The sequence below is a fragment of the Neltuma alba genome, unplaced genomic scaffold (genome assembly GCF_004799145.2).
Source record: "Neltuma alba isolate B1F8T4 unplaced genomic scaffold, ASM479914v2 tig00010840_pilon, whole genome shotgun sequence".
Taxonomy (NCBI): domain Eukaryota; kingdom Viridiplantae; phylum Streptophyta; class Magnoliopsida; order Fabales; family Fabaceae; genus Neltuma; species Neltuma alba.
Window position 1 is genome coordinate 412329 of NW_021635638.1, and position 21327 is coordinate 433655.

General features: G+C 33.8%; 1 protein-coding gene across 1 annotated transcript; it reads left to right on the forward strand.

Moving 5' to 3' along the window:
* The first annotated feature begins 19173 nt into the window (after positions 1 to 19173).
* Positions 19174 to 19713, forward strand: LOC114759399 (uncharacterized mitochondrial protein AtMg00860-like). The gene has a single exon (XM_028948568.1). The coding sequence runs from the start codon at positions 19174 to 19176 to the stop codon at positions 19711 to 19713; it is 540 nt and encodes a 179-aa protein (XP_028804401.1).
* The last annotated feature ends 1614 nt before the right edge of the window (positions 19714 to 21327 follow it).

Below are 21327 nucleotides of genomic sequence, written 5' to 3' on the forward strand. Positions count from 1 at the left end.
TGGGCATGCAAGGGGACAGACGGACTGCTTGGGGACGGGAAACGTGGGAGACGGGAATTTCAAGTTTTTTTTTTTTAATGCAGGGATTTTAAGTTTCTAATGATAAATGAATGTTTAATAATATCTTGTTTTGTTTATAGAGAATCAAAGGTCTGGTATGGAAAAGAAGAAGAAGAAGAATTACAATCAGATGCTAAGAAAGAAAATAATTATTAAAAAATCTCAATAACAATTTGAATAGTTTGTAATTATCGATGTTCAAAAAATTGAACCGAATTGACCAATTTAGACCAAAAACTAATAAACCGGCCACTTATCCAATCTAGTTTACCTCTTGAACCAGTAAAAAGTTAAACCAACAGTGAACTGATCAAATTAGTGCAATCCGGTCAAAAGCGAGACAACCCCCGGGATAACCCACTAGTTTGATGGGTCAGTCATACTAGTTTGGAAAAAGAAAATAAAAAGAGCCAAAATAAAGAAATTTCGAGCTAGAAAAAGGAGGAGGGGGAGAGGAGGAAAATAGAGAAGGAAAATAAGACACCGGATCAAGACCTATATAGCCAAGAAGGTGGTACTTCGAGCAAAAGTTGAGGGTCCAAATGATAAAGAAGTCCCATACTGCCATACTGGTTTGAAGAAGAAAATTGCCCCAATACATAAGGAAGCTAGATAGATTAAGAAACAAAGTTACTACTCTGAAGAAGGTAAAGACATAGGTGAGGGTAGCTAAACAGAAGACTAGAATGGAAAAGATGAGCCAGACAAATCTTGAAGATGCAGACCAACATGCTAGTGAGAATGAAATGGGTTCTGGGCTTGAAGGTTAGAGGAAAGAATTGTGTTTAAATGATGTGAACCGGGGAGATGAGACTAGGCAATGATAGGGTAATGATAGAAGAACTAAAGCAATGATAGCTAGTCTTTAGCTCTTACAACATCATTTCAGCTTTTTTTAATTATTATATTGAAAGTTTAGTGTTGCCGATGATCTCTCCTCATTTAATTCTTTACAAATAATAAAATAATATTAACATGACACATTCTTTCATGAGTTTATTAGTTGACGCATTTTTACTGTTTAATAGGGTAATAATAATCCAATACAAATATTTTTGTACATTTTATTTAAATCATGTTTTTTAATTACCACTGGTTTGATTTCTGTAATCCCTTAGTTATAGACCATATTTGAGTTTATTTTACGTCAATTAGAACCACATTGGATGGGTTACAGCACAAGAAAACAAATATGGAATTTTTGTTTTCTCGGGTACTGTTCATTTGGTAAATCCAAATTTTTCGGCCAATTTGAAAATTTATAACTAATTCTAGAAAAATCAAAATAAGGTGGTTCCAAGTTTCACTAAAAGCTTTCAAAGAGATCTACATGAAAAAAAAAATACTTTCAGGGCTAACTCATTATGGAATAGTGCCGGAACTGTACGGAATTTACACTGTTCATATGGTCAAAACTGTTTTCCAAATTTAAAGCACTGACTTTGAAAAATCACCATAATCTGCACACATCTTCAATTCCAGTGAATTGCCCATGGATTTAAAGCTCAAGATGTGTATTTTAAGCATACAAAATTTCATGGCCAAATTCATATAGAAACTACTTCCAAATATTTATCAAAGTTTACAACTCCATAGGCAACAATTTCTAGCATCATTACATACATATATCAAGTTCATGCCATGGAATGTAAAACTGTGAAGCTATTCTTCCATTATGCTCTTCCCTCTTCAAAGTGCCTCTACCCCAACTTGAATCATGGTAAATTTGGGAAGAGTGAGATTTCATAGGAATCCCAATAGCAAGATAAAATCAACTAAGCATTAACAAACATCATGATCACACAACTTTACTAAAAGCCATTGTTAGGGAACTAATACGAGCTCATACCTTGTGAAACTCTAACATGAAATAGCCAAGGTATAACATTGGAAGGAGCAACCACAAGTCATACATAAACTTTCATATAGCTCAACCATCCAAAGGCAATAACATAAGTATAACAACAATGCAATCTTAACAACAAAGTTAATTAAATCTTGCTACCTCAAGTGAACTAAACCTTAACTCTCTCTCTTCTTGTTCTTGGCTCCTTTCTTCACAAATATCAAAGCCTATCTAACAAGGGGCATAACCATTATATTCCATATCATATCAAAACTCAATGTTTAAATTGAATAAAACCCTTAATCTCTTTTTCTTTAATTTTTTAGTTTTGTTTCCATCCATCCATAAATTATTCCCTTAGGCCAATCCTACATGATTTTTCACGTAGAATCCAAATATGACTTTAAAATTATGAAATTCATCTTCCTTCTTCTTGAACCACCCCTTAGTCCGAGACACTCTCTCTTTTTCACCTAAATTTCCAATTTTGATTCTAATGCTTCCAAGACTTGTTCCTTGAGTGTATCTTACATAATTTTTCATTCTAAACATATTGAAAGTATCAAAACAAGCAAAATCCAATCCTAGGTGAAAAGTCCTCTTGGCTATGGGGTATCCTAAATTTTCCAACAACAACAATATCAACCATAATCACATAATACCACTTGATTCAAGTCATAAACAACCTCTTAAACTAATTCCCATCATCAAAATCATCCTCCACCATTCCTATATAATTTCGGCCAGCAAGAGGTGAAGGGAAAATCATGGATTTTCAACCAGAAAACCCAAGATTTCTAAGCATTAAACCAACTAGGATTAACTACTAACCTTGGTTCCAAGTTTGGTTGATTGATTTATTGCTTTGTTCTCCTCTTTAAGCTTCAAGTTTTCAATTGTTGAGAGTTTCCCCTATGAGAACCAAAATGTGAGGGAGATGGGAGAGGAAGATGAGATTTTATAAAGGTCTTTGGACAATTTTGCCCTAAACCCTTTTCAAATTGCCAAAATTATGTGATTGGTTGATAATTGATATATATGACGTCATAATTCCTAAGGGCTTATGTCATGCACATCTTGAAACTTCTCCTTGGTTCTTCCACCTTCCAAGTGGCACCAAGAACAGCTTAGTCAAGAAGGAAGAAGATTTTTCACAATATATGCTGTATAACTTTCTATCAGCTTAAGTAACTTTTGTACTAGCAGCACCATAATTGTCCCTGATATTTTTTACCACTTATCCTCATCTTTTACCATTTACTTTTGAGTCATCACCCCTCATAATGATTGTCAAAAGAATAGAAATTCTAGTAAAAAATAGTAGCTAAAAGTATTACTTTTCCTTTCGAAAATGCTTTCTAGAGTTTCAGGACTTTGAAAATTTCTCTGTTAGTTTTAATATCTCTCTTTAATTCCAAAGAAATTTTGTGAATTTTTCTGGAATTTAACTCCTCCTCTAGATATTTCTTTTTGAATTTCCTAGATAAAAGCCTTAATTGGCCTAAATAAGCTTTAAATATTTTTAAAGCTAATCTGGGGGTAATTTGGGAACAAAATTATCTCTAAAATGTTTTAAACTCTCAAGGTATTTTATCCATATTTTTTCCAATTTTTCTGAGGCCTTGGAGCACATGAAATAATTAAATTTGACTAATTTTTCTTAGTTAGTCAAATAGTGTGAAAATTACTAGAAAATTAATATTAATTAATTTCCTTCATATTTTTGACTTCTGGGACCATCATCCTGTTCCAAAGAATTTTCTCTAATTTTTGGGGTTTTCTAGGAATTTTCATAGCTTTCTGTCATATTTCTGTAATTTATGCTGACTTGCTCAAAATACTGAAAATTCCATTTCGGTCCCTATCCTGATTTCACATTAAAAGTTGTGCAATTTATATTAATACTAATATTCTAGCTCTTAACCATCTTTAGAGTAAGTATACCTTAGTAACAAAATGCTGGATGTGACAATTTCAGTCTGATCCTGATCTGACCTATTAACCCTCAATCTATTGTCTTGACTGGTCTGATTTTTTGAACCTGGGTAATGACAAGTTCTAGAATAGAAAATAACAAAATTTAAGATTTATTTATTATTTTTCTTATTTGAAATCTCACTATAATTCTCCCCGAAAAAAGAGTTTACCAAGGTGAGGAAAGGGAAAATAAATAAATAATTGTGATGAACCTCCTTTTTTTTTAAGGGCAACTCCGGTAGAAATCACTACATTTTAAATTAGAAATTGTTATAAAAATATGTACAAATATAATTAAAACCTATTAAAGTGATTAAAATAATTCTGATTTAAAATTGATTAATTTTAAAGTTCTTTTTATGAAATTCTCCTTTTGTTGTTTGTATTTTTTTGGCCAGAGCATACATGTACCCTTATTTAATATTTTTGTGATTTAGTAAGGAAAATAATTAGAAAATATGGAAGAAAATTATGGACATGTTAGATAGAAAATAACGGGAAGAAGAGGTACTTGTGACCTAACAAAATGTTATCACCCATTCTGTTAGGATAAAAAAAAAACAAGAAAAAAAATAAAAGAACAAATATTTAAATGACTAAAATACTTTTATATGCAAAAATATATCATGTTTAACATCAAATTTAAATATCACAATATAAAAAAATCATACTCCTCCAGCTATTAGTATAAGACCTATTTAACTAATTTGATTAAATTAAGAAAATTAGGTAAGTTAGTTACTTATAAGAAATATGACATATTTTTTTAAAATACCATAACTATCTTCTTTAATATCCTTCCTCTCTTACTTACTTGATTATTGATTGATGGAATATCTATAGGGGTAATTTAGAAAAAAAATTGATAAATATAAAAATAGGTTTATATTTGGACCAAAATTAACTTCACAATTTGGTCCTATATTAAGGATCAGAGGAGTATAACATAAGCATTATCAAATAATTCATGTTGCTACATTTTTTTTTGGTCAACATGTTGCTACATTTTGAAACGAAAAAATTTAGAGAAAAATGTTATTTTGGAAGGTAAAGAAAAATAAAGGTGAATAATTTTTAGAAATTAGAGATAATGAAATGAAATAAATGAATTATGCGTTATTCAATATTATTAATGAATGTTAAAAATATAATATGAAAATGAAAGAGGGAGGGCATGAAGGGAACATGAGTTTTTTTTTTTTGTTTTAATTTTCTCTTCATATAGAGAGCCAAAAGTTAGAAAACAATAAATAAGTTCCACGTCTCATTTTCTCTTCAATTTTTCTTTTCTCTCATTTTTTCTCTCCCATCCAAATGAGGGAAAAAATTACTTCTGTTCTCATTTTTTTTTCCGCCCTAATTTTCTTTCCCTTCTTATTTTCTTTTCATATAAACATGGGGTTAAGTTTAAGCTTGACAAAGGTTGTACTATCTTTTGCTAGGGAAAATAACTCTCAGGTCCCATGCAACAATTCAAAATATAAAAGAACAAAACTGCTTTAAATCATTTAAGGCAAAAGTGTATATTTAATTCTTTAATTTTATATAAGGTTTTAATTTGATTCTTTAACTTTAAAAAATATATTTTTTGTCATTTAATTATGAAGTTATTAGCCTTAAATGACGATGTTAACAATCATGATTATTTTAAAAATAAAACTTAACATCTAGCATTTGAGATTAGCATTTTAAAACGTCCTTCTATCTACCCTCTTTAGTATGCGTCCGGAAGTGTTACAATTTAAGCAGATCACGAAATAAGTACGTAGATTGAAAATTTACATTTAATTTCTTATGTTACTATTCACTGGTAAATTTCAAATTTTTTGTCCAACTTTAAAAATTTATAACTAATTGTAGAAAAATTATATTACGGTGATCTAATTTTCTATTTAAAGTTCTTTTAATTTTCTATAGTGAAAAAAATATAAATATGGACTTGAACATTGTCAATTTGTACAATTAATTTGTCACATCCTATTAATTTTAGGTCAAATGACCACAAAATACCATAAGAAAATCAAAAAGATAAAACAATCATATAAATAAGCAAAATGACCAAATGGGCATGAGATACTAATTTGAAATTTGCACTTTTGGCGTAAAGACTGAAATATCCTGATTGGTTTTGAAAACTGAGGAGTGTATTTGTGCAATGGAGAAGGGGAGAAACTGACTTCCTCCACTCCACGAAACTAAATCCAAGTTCCTCTAGTCACCGAAAAGAGTTCTTCGAAATCACATTGCCACTGTCACAGGAGTAGATTGCCATCGCTGAAGTTGATTACCGTTGTTGAAGTACATTATCCTGTCTGAAATAACTCGTACTCCCTAAGATTGTCGTCGTCAAGGAGGTCGCTGAAGTAACACCAACTGTGATAAACAAATAGGAAGCTTGAATATTATTTTTCATAAAGCATTTTTTATGGGTCCTCAAAGCTTAAAATGTCATTATCTAGCATTCCTCTTTCTGGTTTCGTCTCTATTCTTCGTGTAAAACCCTTAACCTTAAAAACATTATAACGCATCTAAAATCACTACTATGGTAGAAAAGGAAAATCTGATAAAATGAGCTACCATAGTAGAAGGAAAATTTCATATTTTTAGAAATTGACTTTCAAACTCGGGTCAACCCGTAATCTATTGCATGCAACTAAAAATCATTCATTTACATCTACTGGGCCTCCGAGCCTCCGGCCCGGGTAACAACAGACATCACATCAGCCCATCTAAATGATTCCCAACCAAATGATCCAGAGTTCATAAAACACTAGCAATGGCCTCCGGCCAACCAAAATAAGGAGATACATTCTCTCCAGTTTACAACAAAGTCGGGTAATCAAATATATCAAAAAGCAGTCCTAAATGTGGCAATATATACTAGTCATACATATACAAATGCTAGAGGCCTAAAGCTAACCAAGCTCAAGCCTCTGCGTCTCTTCCTGATGGCCCATGCCCGGAACCTTCACCTGAAAACATTGTAAACCACGGGGTGAGACAAAGTCCCAGTAACCAACCTTTCCAATACTAGGTACTACTAAATAGGTGCTTGTGAGGTGTCAAGTGGGGCAGTTCACAAGTAATATAATAACAAGATAGCCACAACAAGTTATGCAAGTGCAATGATGCAATCCCAATAACCAAATCCCTCACTTTGGGGGATTTTCAGGAGTCGAAGCCGGCCTATCCCTCACTATGGGGGACGTAAGGAGCCATAAAAGGCCTATCCCTCACTTTGGGGGATGCAAGGAGCCAAAAGGCCTATCCCTCACTATGGGGGACGTACTAAGCCAACCATCATGCATTAATGGAGGCCTTACCACATGGTAGTAACTATCAAAAACTCTCACCAATTCCCAAATCATGCATTATGCTCAAATCATAATCAAATAGTAATTGAACATCTCATAAGTAACTTCATTCAGTGGCATATCCTTCATAATTTCAAGATTTCATTCATCATCAATCAAAACCCCACAAGACGGTTTTCCCTTTTTATATACAACATATAGTTTGAACACAATTACTACTTGGAGCACAAAACACAAATCTACTCACAATACCATAGAAGCAAGTATTAAGGATTGGAAAGTGGTTACCTCTCGCTTGAGCAAGGAATAACAAACCAACGATGTGGCCCCGTGCACCACCAAGACTCACAACCGGTCTACACAAGCACACAAACACACAACCATCATATATTAGCTTTCAAACTAATAATGTGGCCAAAACAACACTTGGGGACACAAAATTCCTATCTCCCACCAACTCTACCCAACTCAAAGGGTATAACTATCAAGGCAACACTCCAAAGTTATACCAATCCATTAAAACCTTAATTCCTTTCCAAACATCAATTAAAATTCACAACCTCAAGGACCCACTATGGAATTCTACACCCAAACATCCCATTTGAGCAATTAAGGTTCCAACAACAATTCTAAACCGATTAAACATCCAATTTAACCCTCCTTAACATAACCCAATTCACAAAACTCAGAATCAACCTCTACATTGTCATCCTCAAACCCAAATCACCTATTTCCATAAACCCTAACTCCAAAAATTCAATATTCTTTAAATCCAAGGAAACTACACCGATTAAATACTTAAACTAACCCAATGCAATCAATTAAACTCAAGACAATCGGTCAAAAGCCTCAGTTCCATCACAACCTAGAAAATCCTAGGGTTCCACCACAAATCCTCAGAAATTCCAAGAAAGAAAGAAGATTAGAGGTTAAAATCACTTACTTGAGGTAATGGATCCTTAGAAATGTCTTTCCCAAGCCTCAAAACCGAAACCCTAGCAGAGCTCCTCTCTCCTCCTTCAGATTTTCTAATTTTTGCACAACTGAACCCTCCAGCGACTATATAGATTCGGGACCTTTCGCCGCGGCGAACTAATCCCGAGAGGGATTACTCGCCTGAAAACCCGACTTCGCCGCAACAAACTCCAATCTTCGCCGCAGCGAAAGCTTCCTGAGAGTAAACTCTCGCTCGCCTAGAAGAACTTCGCTGCGGCATGCCCTTACCTTCGTCGCGGCGAAACCTTCCCGAAAGGGAAGCCTCGCTCACCTGAACAACTTCGCCGCGGTGTCCCCCTGACTTCGCCGTGGCCAAACCTTCCCGAGAAGACACTCCCCTCTGAGACTCCCGGTAAACTTCGCCGTGGCGAACATACCCTGAGAGGGGTACGTTCACCTATTCCTCCAACAAACCTCAAATTCAACCCAAACACCCAGATCAAGATTAAATTGCTAATCTATCCTCAAAATCAACCCAAAAGAGGCTATTAAAACCCGATAAAACTCAGGATGTTACACTTCGCATAAAACTATTTACAGGGAATGTGAAGCTGCCTGATTTTCTAGTATTATTAAACCATTTGCCTTGAATTTTACAAAACATATACTGGGATTTACAACTTTCGTAGTGAAAGTGACTACTTTGTTAATGAATTTTGCAACCTATTTTCAGGTGATGGACAACTTGTTTCTAAAAACCAATAAAATTCCATGCTAAATTTGACAAAACACACAGTGGGATTTACAACTTTCGTAGTGAAAATAACTACTTCTTCAATGGGTTTTGCAACCTGTTTTCAAGGGGATGGGCAACTTGTTTCTAAAAGCCAATAAAATTCCACGTTGAATTTTACAAAACACATAATGTGATTTACAACTTTCGTAGTGAAAATAACCACTTCTTAAATGGGTTTTGCAACCTGTTTTCAAGGGATGAGCAACTTGTTTCTAAAAATCAATAAAATTCCACACTGAATTTTACAAAACACATAGTGGGATTTACAACTTTCGTAGTGAAAATAACCACTTCTTAAATGGGTTTTGCAACATGTTTTTAAGGGATGGGCAACTTGCTTCTAAAAACCAATAAAATTTCATGCTGAATTTTATATCATAGTGAAAGTGATCGCTTTGTTAATGGGTTTTGCAACCTATTTTTGGGAGATGAGTAACCTGTTTCTAACCACTAATAAAAAATTTCATGTTGAATTTTACAAAATACATAGTGAGATTTACAACTTTTATAGTGAAAGTGATCACTTCTTCAATGGGTTTTGTAAACCTGTTTTCACCAAATGGGCAACTTGTAAGCATAAATAAACCATTTAGTGGACGTGCACCTGAAGTACATCACAGTAAATATTGAACCATTAACTTTCATAATTAACTATATGTGTAATGAAATATACCATTCATGTCATGTATTTACCAAAAACCAGCAGGCATATGACACCATTTTCTGATTTTTGCTACATTATTCACCAAATACTAAATATAAACCCTCAAACCTAATAATCATGTCCCTATTTCACCATGAAGCAGCCACAAAAATGAACAACCTAAACCCCACCATCAACTTCTACTCACTTACATAATCCCACAGGTTCACTCCCTCTCTTACTATAAACCCTCTTACCCACAATCATAATCCACCAAATCAACAATATCTAAAGAATGGTGGTGTGGAGGAGTAAGATAATAGCATTTCTAACATTCTTCTTTCCTTCTTCACGTGTTTCATCAATGTTTTCCTCTGTTTGCTTTCTTTTCACCTTCAGCTTCTTTTTCTCTCACTCCATGGGCAATTCAGTCTTTACACCAAAAGTAAAAATTCCAAATTAATATCTCATGCCCTTTTAGTTATTTTGCTTATTGGGATGCCTATTTTGTCTTTTTTTTATTTTCATATGGTATTTTGTGGTCACTTTCCCTTAATTTTAACCCTGAAAATGAGGAATATAAAATAGACCATGGCACAAATAGGGTAGCCAATAGAGAGACGGTATAACTTTTGAACTAAAACCAGACCAGAAACCAGACTGTCATTTTCAAAATATGTTGTCAATATTGAACAAAGTGGGAAAGTGTACCCAAAATTCTAAAAAAATTTCAAGAAATCATGAAAAATAGAATAAAAAGTACAAAACAATATTTAAGGCTTGAAAAATGAACATAGTATGAAAATAATTTATTTTGGAATTTTCTGTATTTTCTTAGAATTTTCGCTAATTGATAAAAAACTGGCCAAATTGAATTATTTGAAATATATATGGGCCTCAATAATTCATAAAAAAATTAGAAAAATTATTTAAGAGGTTATCATGAATTTTAAAATTGTTCCTAACCACTAGAAATGCAGAGGTTAGCTTTAAATTACTTAAAGTTGGAATTATATTAATAAAGGATTAATTTCGCAAAAAATTTGATTGAAGAAGTTATAAGGCAAAATAAAATTTGAAAAAAATTAGGGAAACCACTCCTCATCAAAATAAAGTTATTAGCACAAGAAAATAATTTTTTGGAGACAATGAATTTAACAGGATCTAGAAAAAACTTAACCGATATCGTGAAATTATACAGTACAATAACTATAAGCTTAACGGGGCCAAATTTTTCCCCATTTTTCTAACCTAAATGGCACCATTTGAGGAGGGTGAGGACCTAGATGGAATAATACAATTTTTTTGAAGAATATAATTGGAATTTTGAATAAAATATGTGGATTTTTATATATAGGAGCTTATGTGTCCCATGAGGTGGCACCTTGATTCAATTTGGAGGACATCGAAGAGGGCATGTGGTGTGCTTGAAGAGGAAGAGGAGAAGAGATGATGTCATGTGTCATATGGTAAAAATCAAGGGTTAAACGAGTTACCACATGACCTAAGACTAAGGTAATTTTATAAATATATAAACTTAATTATTACATTCTTCTCTTCTTTCTTTGTTCTCCATCATGCATTCCTCTTTTTTTGCACATCATACCTATTATGGTTGGTTAAATGAGGGTGAGATTCATAAGGATCTCAGTAACAAACAATAACTACCTAAACATACATGGCAAACTTTGCATTCATAGAATGCTTGCAATTTAACATATTTATAACATAATGACATATTTGAAAATCATCATACATTTATTATAAAACACATATACCTATGGCATACTTTAAACATATTCACATTCACAATATATGAGTTCATAAAATCACATAAACATGCAAACATACCATACATCCAAGTAAATACCAAGCATATAAAAGTTGGGTAAAGTTTACTACTTTTAACTTTCACATTCAACATTTCCCCTTGCTCCTTTTGCTTCCAACTATCAAGGTTGTTTGATCAACCTTTCCATTCATCTTTCTTGATGAATCATAGAATCAATGACATTCATACTTTGCTAATTAACATATTTTAACCTCTAACTTTTGAGTTTTAATTCCAATCTTTCTAGAATTAATTCCACATGCTATTTCTTTATAATGTTGCATGTAGAATTCATTTTCAAGCTCAAAATTATCAAAAACAAACTCCTTGCTAGTCAAACTAATCTGGTCGAAACGGTCTTAGGGCACAAAATTTCATTTTCAATTTCAATGCTTCCAAACTTATTTTCTCATTCTAAACTCAATGGAAGCATCAAAATTATCAAATTATAGTTCTAACTCAAACCCTAGGTCTGGTCAAAAATTACACAAGTTAAGGAGAAGTGAAATTTCTTACAACTTTATCACATAATTACTTGATTCTTGTTCTCTTCTAGCCTTTAATTCTTAAGTTAACTTCAATCAATTCTTTCCTCTACTAATCTAGATTTGGACAGCATCTCATCATGGGTTTTATCCTCTCCAAACTCAACAAAATCCGTAGTCAAGCTTCGAAAGAAGTAGGATAGCATAGACTATAACAAAAATCATGATCATACCTTATTTTGGAGTTTAGACTCGTATGGAACCACTTGTTCTTCCTCTTCTCCCTTCTTTCCTCCATAGTTTAGCCTCCCTCCTCTTCTTTGCTCTCTTGGATGAAATTCTCCACACAAGGAAGGGAGGAGGTATTTCTAATTATTTGCTTGGATTTTGGCCCTTGATCTTGCCTCAAATTACAAGGGTTATGTGGCTCATGATCTAACCATCCATTTTAACTCTCTTCTAAGTGTACAAATCCCATAGCTTCATGCTTAATCCCTTGCCATGTGCACTTGCTCTTCTGCCCTCCATTCTAACTTAATTACTTTCCATATGTGCTTTTAATATTTTCATGTGCTAGTTATAAATAATATTTAATTCTTCTTCTGACTAAGAAATCATCTAATCCCTTCCATGTCCCCTTATCAATTGGCAATAAAATAGGGAGAAAAAATAAAGGAAAAGTTGTGCACAACCAAATCTTTAGCTACTCCTACACTGATCTTGCCATTTTACACTATATCGGGTACTTTTTCAGGTCCTGGCTTACCTAATACCACTGAGACATGTTCTGAAACCCTTTCCTCGTCACAAATAAGTCCACATGGCATTATATAACATGCATAAAGAGGGAGTGATACTCTTCTCTTTATTCTTTCATTAAAATATTTAATAATTTTTATTTTGGAGTAACTTGATTGAATTCTTTCTATCAGTCCATGACTTTGAGAATTTGTTTCTAGGTATCAATACTACCTTTTCATCATGGGAATTTGTCTAATTTTTTTAAGTCAAAAGTCAACTCAGATGGTTTATTTTGACTTTTCTCAGATAATATATAAATAGGCTTTAAATTCTGTTATAGCCAACCTCTTTGCTTTCTAGGGACAAAATCATTTTTAAAACCTATGATAATTCTTCAAGTATTTATTCCCCACTTTTTCTTTAATTATCTGAGGCTTTATCGTATTTTAAATAATTCAATTTTGACTAATATTCATAATTAACCAAAATCTTGGGAATTTAATCAATTTGCTCCAAGGGTATTTTTTATCATTTTTAACCCCTTACGAGCCTCAAAACCTCATTTCCCATTTTTTTTAGAATTTTCTAGAATTTTCTGACATTTTTAGGCATACTTTCAACCTCAAACTTTTCAAATTTACAATTAGGTCCCTGTTCGGGTCTAGCCTCAGGAATCATCTCAATGAGGTTCTTGGCATAATCTTTGGCTCTTAATTATCTCCAATTCTCATACTCAAGCACTATAAACTTTATCAGAGTCTCTAACTTGCCTATCTCGTGGTTCCAAAAAGCTCTTACTTTGCGATTTAGTCCATGTGAATCTTCTCATCCGTCTAGGAAAATTCTGAACTCCTGCCAAAAGAGGTCTAGTAGCCTTCACATTTTAAACTAATTATGATACTTCTAGGCCACAAATTTGGGATGTCACACATTTAACATCTCAATATCATCATTTTTTGCTATAGTTTGTAGGGTTAAATGACTAAAAATATTTTTTTTAAGTTAAAAAAAAACAAATTGAAGCTATAAAATTAATTGGAAATAAATCTAGTGCAAATTTGTTAATGCCCTCAACTTTAAAAATAGGGAGAAATTCCTTTAACCCCCAATATAGACACTTAATTTCTTCTAACCCCATAAAATTCTGAAACATTGCATTCTCTTGAATCAAAATAAAATTAAATTTTTTAACCAAAACATAACTAAACAAATTTTATGAGGTGAAAAAAATGATGCCATTCTTCTTTTTCCTTTAAAAAAGGATCAATCACTTCCAAAGCTTCAACAGCCAGCCGGCTGAAGCTCCAACTTCTAGCACACCAAAATTACCATGACTATTAAGCCATCCAATTCATTTAATTATATAATACAAAAAAATATATGTAACAAAATAAATGCAAGTAGCTCGGAGTGAATGAACAAGTAAAATAAAGGAGATTTACAACATAAATTAAGCAATTTATAAGAAGTATAAAGAAATTCACAACTTCATTTGAGGTTTTTATAGAGAGAAAAATGTCAGAGCCAAAGTTTGGATACCAACTAATTTACAATTAAAAATTAGGTGATTTATAAGAAACACAAAAAAATTAACAAAAAAAAATTAGGCAATTCACAAAAAATATAAAGAAATTAACAACAAAAGTTAGATGATTTGCAAAATACTAAAAAAAATTAACAACAACTAGATGATGTACAGAAAATGTAATATCCTAAATTAATTTTTAGGATTTATGTAAATATTTTCATTTTAATATTAAAAAAATATTTTATTATTATAATAAAATAATAATATTTTAATATATTATATATTATTTTTTAAAAAAATGAAAGCTCACGGCTTTCCACCGTTGAGCGTTGAAAATGAGAGTTGAAAAGGGAAACGTTGAGAAGGGAAGGAAGAAAATGGGGGAGAGGAATTAATGAGGGAAGAAAAACATAAAAGGTAGTTGGAGAAATGAAGGATAAAAGAGAGAGAGGGAGGCTAAAAATGAGAGTGCGCACTACGCAGGAGAGAAAGAAGAAAGAGAGTTTAGTGCGTGCGTGCAAGGGCGACAGGAGCATACCGGTGAAGGAAAGAACGAGTTTTGAAGATATTTTAGGTACATGAAATTATCTCTTTTCATCAAACTTTCTTCATAAATATTTCATATATATTTTATGCTTCATAATAGTAGTATTACCCTAGTGATTAGAGAAAATTTTGAGACTTATATATGATCTAAGTATTGAGTTTTGACAAAAGATGACTATAGAAATTTAGAAGTGAATGAGTTGTTGATTTTAATCGGTTAGATTTGTCCATTTCTTGGTTTTTAGTATTTAAATTAATTTTTCTAGTTGAAAAATCTGTTATATATGATTTATATTATATTTTTACCGATTAAATTCAAGTTAAGTAATTTATTTGGATTGTTTGATATATTATTAAGATTTTAATCGGTCTAGTTTTATTTATTGGGTGACTGAAGGTTTTAAAATAATTATTGTAGCTAAAAAGTCTATTATTTATGGAAATATATATATATATATATATGGTAGTTCTGCCATTAAAGTTTTGATTAGATTATTTAGTTATAAATATTTGAAGTATTATTAAATTTTTGAGAGTTTGATTTTGAGTTTTAAACTGAAAAAGAGTTTTTAGAATTTATAATATAATAATTTTATATTTGGAAATTGTTGAAAATCATTTTTATTAAGATAAATAATTTGGAGGTGGTAAATAAATAATTTGGCTTGTTAGAAATTTTAAGTTGTTTCTAAAATACTTAATAATTTTTGAGTTATGAGAATTGCGGGAATTTAGAGTAAAAATTTAATTAAATTAGAAACTTAAATAATATAGAGAAGTTTAATTAATTAATTTATATTAATATGTGGTTATATTAATTGTGTAGATTAATTATTGGTTGAGCAAAGGATTGACCTTGTGGTAATCCTTAGTATTGCTTTGGCGAGAGGTAACCACTTTCCACTTGTTATATGTGCTAATATGTTGTTTGTGAGTATTTTGCTATTTTGGTATAATGATTTGTTATTTGAAACTCGAGTAGATAAATTATATCTTTTGAGCTATGAAAATTGTCTTGTGGGATTTTTGGAATTGTGATTGAGAAGTTTGGAAAAGATATATGATTTATATCTTATGGATTATACTGGGAAAAGATTGAGACATTTTTGTTATATTGTGAATGGTTGGTTGTTATTTGGATTTTGGATTGAGCGCTATCCTACCACGTGGTAAGGCCGCCATTGGTGCACATTGGTTGGCTTCTTCCTTCGTCCCTAAAGTAAGGGATAGACCTTTGTGGCTTTTTATTCGTCCCCCAAAGTGTGGAATAGGCCCATAATAAGGGATGAACCTTTGTGAATACTTAATCGTCCCCCAAAGTGTGGGATAGGCCTATAGGTCGGTTTGATCCCCTATAGGGAGGGATAGACTTATGTGGCTTGTGTGTTAGCCCCCGTAATGAGGGTTTGGATGATTGAGATTATTTGAGTATACATATTTGTATTTTCATTGATATATATATTGAGATTTAATAATTATCCCACTTGACACCTCACGAGCACATGTTAGTATGTATGATGAGTTGGAAAGTTGGTTACTGAAGCGTTTGTCTCACCCCGTGGTTTAACATTTTCAGGCGATAGTTCAGGTGGTGGCCCATCAGGGAAGGCTCCGGAGGCATAGTGTGCTGTTATAGCTTGTATAGCCTCCCTGCTTTTGTTCTATCTGCTGACTTATTATATATTGCCACATAGGGCCCATATACTCTAATGTTGTAAACTAATACTTTTAATTACTACTATCTGTTATGGGAGGTCATTGGAAGGCTAGAGATATTTAAGACTTTGCGTATTACACTCATTTGATAGTGTTGACTTTTGACTAATGGGCTCTATGACTTATATTAAAATGTTTTATTAGTTCGTGTGTTTGAAAGTGTAAGTTTGGTTTGGGCTAACGGTTGAATGATATTTCTGGACTTTGAAAGTCCAAGGCCCAAGTGAACGATTGATGTGACTCGTAATATAAGTTTATTTCTTTTAACCATGATAGCGATTTTAAAAATTTTTAAGGTTTCTTCTTTTTTATCATGGTTAATCGTTCGAATAAATTGAAAATTTTGGTCTAAATGGGTTTTAAAAGAACGGTTGTCACAATTTGGTATCAGAGCTAAAGATTCTGTGAAGTGGGTTGCATTACATTGCATTTAGTGGCAATATATAATAATCTCACATAACCTTCCCTGTTACTTTGTGTCTGTGTTTGTCCTTACTTTGTGTTTCTTTTGGTGGGTTCCATCCTTAGGTGGGGAGGATGGTACGGACGCGATCCCGACAAACCGATCAAGGTGGAGATGAATCCACAAACCCACCTAATCAACCACCGAATCCTCTGCAGTTTAACCAGGAAACTTTACTGCAACAATTAAGGGAAGTGGTAGTTACGGTGGTAGATGAGAGAGTAAGAAAGATGGAGGAAGATTTGAAAGTCAAGAAAGCTGTGGAAGAGTTTGAAGGGAATGGGCTTCCTGGACCGTCAGTGGGAAATTCTGTCACCCATAGGGGTTCTATTGAAGGAACCAGAGAAGAGAGTAGTTCACAAAGGCGACCAGGAAAAGAAGGAGCGGTGAACCTTAAAAGCATATGGAAGGACATAGAGCGGCATCACCCAAAGACATTTGATGGGGGTATGGATCCTGACAAAGCTGAGGCTTGGATAGATGACATGGAGACAATATTTAAAGCTTGTGGCTGTAATACCTACCAAAAGGTACAAGCAGCGGTAGTTTTACTGAGGGACCGAGCTAAGAGGTGGTGGAGGAGCGTAAGCGGCATAGATGACTCGGGGATTACTTGGAACGAATTCAAACAGATGTTCTTTGATCACTACTTTCCCCCAGCCATGAGACAAGAAAAAGAAACAGCTTTTTATGCTCTTCGACAAGAGAACATGCATGAGGATGAGTTTATTGCCAAGTATATTGACCTCTCCAAGCATGTTACCTATCTGCAGCAGAATGATAACCCAGAGTGGATGGCCCGACAATTAATAGAACGGGCGAGGCTAGAGTTGAAACAGCAAATGGCTTTGTATGAGTTTAAGAGTTTCGAGGATGCTTGCACGAAACTCAGGATGACAACTCGTAGAACCCGAGAGGTAGAGGAGAGCCGACGTCGGGATAATCAGGGCAGATTCTCTGGTTTTATGAGGCCAACGGGAGGAGTCAATAAGAAGGGTAGCTATAGTTATGGGAGCTCAGGGAGCTTCAACAGAGGCAAGAACCAGAATCAGAAGGATTCAGCCTGTAGAGGCTATATGCAGAGGAGACAGGCTCAGGGGAGCTGTATGGGAGGAAATCAGAGCTTCCATCGTGAGCTTACCAGATCCATACCAAGTGTTAGCGGTCCTTGCTCAAGATGTGGGAAGAATCATCCAGGGCAATGTTTGGAATGCTACGGATGCCATAAGTTTGGACATATAGCTCGCAATTGCCCAGAAACACAGCAGTAAACCCCTAGTTTCAGATCCACAGTGCCCAGGAAAGTTTTTGCTTTGACTAGAGAGGAAGCTGGTATGTCTCCTAATCTGATTAGAGGTACTGTCTCTCTTCAAGGACATGATATACCTGTGTTATTTGATTCTGGTGCCACTCATTCTTTTATTGCTGCGAAATGTGCTCGAAAGTTTAAATTTCCAATGCATGATTTGTCTTACATGTTGAAAGTGTCAACTCCAGCAGGAGCCACTGTGTTAACCACACAGGCGTGTTTAAGTCTTGTACTTAAATTTGAGAATCGTGAGTCTGTGATTGATTTGATTTGTCTACCCCTCAAGGGTATTGATGTGATTATTGGCATGGATTGGCTATCAGCAAATAATGCCATTCTGGATTGCAAAAGGAAGATAGTAACTCTTCCTTTGTGCGCTACGATAGTTGAAGCTATTAATGGTCGTTTGTGGTTGTCTGCTACTCAAGCAACTAAGTGTATTCAGAAAGGTTGTCAAGCGTATGCTGTTTTCTTTTCCGTTAGTACGGATAAAGAAGTTGTTATAGACCAAATCGAGGTAGTAAAGGAGTTTCCTGAGGTATTTCCTGAGGAAATATCCGGTTTACCTCCTGAAAGGGAAGTTGAATTCTCCATTAAGCTAGTATTAGGGACAGCTCCAATTTCTAAAGCACCGTACAGAATGTCACCTTCTGAGTTGGCAGAACTGAAAAAGCAAATCGAAGAGTTACTTGAAAAAGGATTTATTAGACCAAGTGTCTCACCGTGGGGATCACTAGTACTGTTTGTGAGAAAGAAGGATGGGAGCCTGAGATTGTGTATAGATTACAGGTAGTTGAACAAAGTGACAATTAAGAACAAATATCCTTTGCCTAGGATTGATGACTTGCTAGATCAATTAATGGGGTCAGCGGTGTTTTCCAAGATTGACTTAAGGTCTGGATATCATCAATTAAGAGTTAGAGCAGAGGACATCCCGAAGACGGCCTTTCGTACCAGATACGAACATTACGAGTTCCTAGTAATGCCTTTTGGTTTGACGAATGCTCCAGCGGTGTTTATGGACTATATGAACAGGATCTTTAGACCGTATTTGGACAAGTTTATTGTGGTGTTCATAGATGATATCCTGATATACTCTAAGAATGAGGAAGAACACCGAGAGCATCTTTACGTTGCATTGCGAATATTGAGGGATCATCAGTTATATGCTAAGTTAAGCAAGTGTGAGTTCTGGCTTAGAGAAGTGAAGTTCTTAGGCCATGTAGTATCTGCCGAGGGAGTAGCTGTTGATCCTAGCAAGGTCGATGCCGTATTGCAATGGCAAACACCAAAATCTGTGACGGAGGTAAGAAGTTTCGTGGGCTTAGCTGGGTATTATCGAAGATTCATCAAGGGATTTTCTCAGATCGCCATGCCTCTAACTAAGTTGACTAAGAAAGACCAACCGTTTATCTGGAGTGAAAAGTGTGAGGCAGCTTTCCAAGAACTGAAAGCTAAGTTGACTACGGCTCCAGTGTTGACTATTCCAGATCCTAGTAAACCGTACACCCTTTACACTTGACACCTCACGAGCACATGTTAGTATGTATGATGAGTTGGAAAGTTGGTTACTGAAGCGTTTGTCTCACCCCGTGGTTTAACATTTTCAGGCGATAGTTCAGGTGGTGGCCTATCAGGGAAGGCTCCGGAGGCATAGTGTGCTGTTATAGCTTGTATAGCCTCCCTGCTTTTGTTCTATGTGCTGACTTGTTATATCTTGCCACATAGGGCCCATATACTCTAATGCTGTAAACTAATACTTTTAATTACTACTATCTGTTACGGGAGGTCATTGGAAGGTCAGAGATATTTAAGACTTTGCGTATTACACTCATTTGATAGTGTTGACTTTTGACTAATGGGCTCTATGACTTATATTAAAATGTTTTATCAGTTCGTGTGTTTGAAAGTGTAAGTTTGGTTTGGGCTAATGGTTGAATGATATTTCTGGACTTTGAAAGTCCAAGGCCCAAGTGAACGATTGATGTGGCTCGTAATATAAGTTTATTTCTTTTAACCATGATAGCGATTTTAAAAATTTTTAAGGTTTCTTCTTTTCTATCATGGTTAATTGTTCGAATAAATTGAAAATTTTGATCTAAATGGGTTTTAAAAGAATGGTTGTCATAGAAAATATAAGAAAAGTTACAGTGAAAATTAAACAATTTACAAGAAATATGAAAAAATTAAAAAGAAAAAGGAAAAAGGAAAAAAGAGATGGAATTAGATTCAAATCTTAGCCCAAATTTTTAGGTTAAGAAATTTTAGCCTAAATTACAAAAGCAGCACATAGGGGTGTTCATGAGGCCTAGATGCCCGCTATGCACGCAGAAAAAATTTTCAACCCAGCTCAATAAAAAGAGGCCCGAACAAAAGTGGGTATTTTTGGCCTAGACTTATCACAGTCATCAGGCAAGGTAAACTGCCCTACCCATTTGACCTTGCACCCAAAAAATATATAATTATATATTATAATATTATTTTTCAACCACAATCCCTTTTAATTCTGGCAAAAAAAAATTGTTCTTTTTTGTTGCTTGCATTCTTCTGTAATATCAAATTTTTGTTTATTTATTTATCTACCTCTACAGTGAATTAATAGCTCTTTTTTCCAAAAAAAATTATGGGAGTGTATTATTCGACCATTACTCATTAATTTAATCAAATTGATTCAACCTTGAGGCCTGGCCATTGGGGCTACAAGTCTCAAACTGTGGGTAAGGATAATCACAACTGAATATTTGTTATTTTCTCCAGAGCCTTAGGAGTTAATAGCTGAAGTAGTATTAATCCACAATTTTAACAATTAATTTTCATATTTTATATTCATACATATAAGGAAATTTTTTAAGAATATATTTTTAAATGCAATGTGATATATATATCATAGTTTATTTGGCCAATACAAGTAGATTCATCATAAACACACGGATAACCTCAATATATAGGTGATAAAATATTTAAACTATACCAATTTTAGCTTACATTATGTTTTATATTTTAAGAAAAAAATGTAGGCTTATTTTGAAATATTTTAAGGTATGAAATTATGAAATGCATTTGAAATTCACAATAGTATTTATAAGATATAATTAGAGTTTTTTAATATATAATATGAGTAGGGTGTTACTATTTG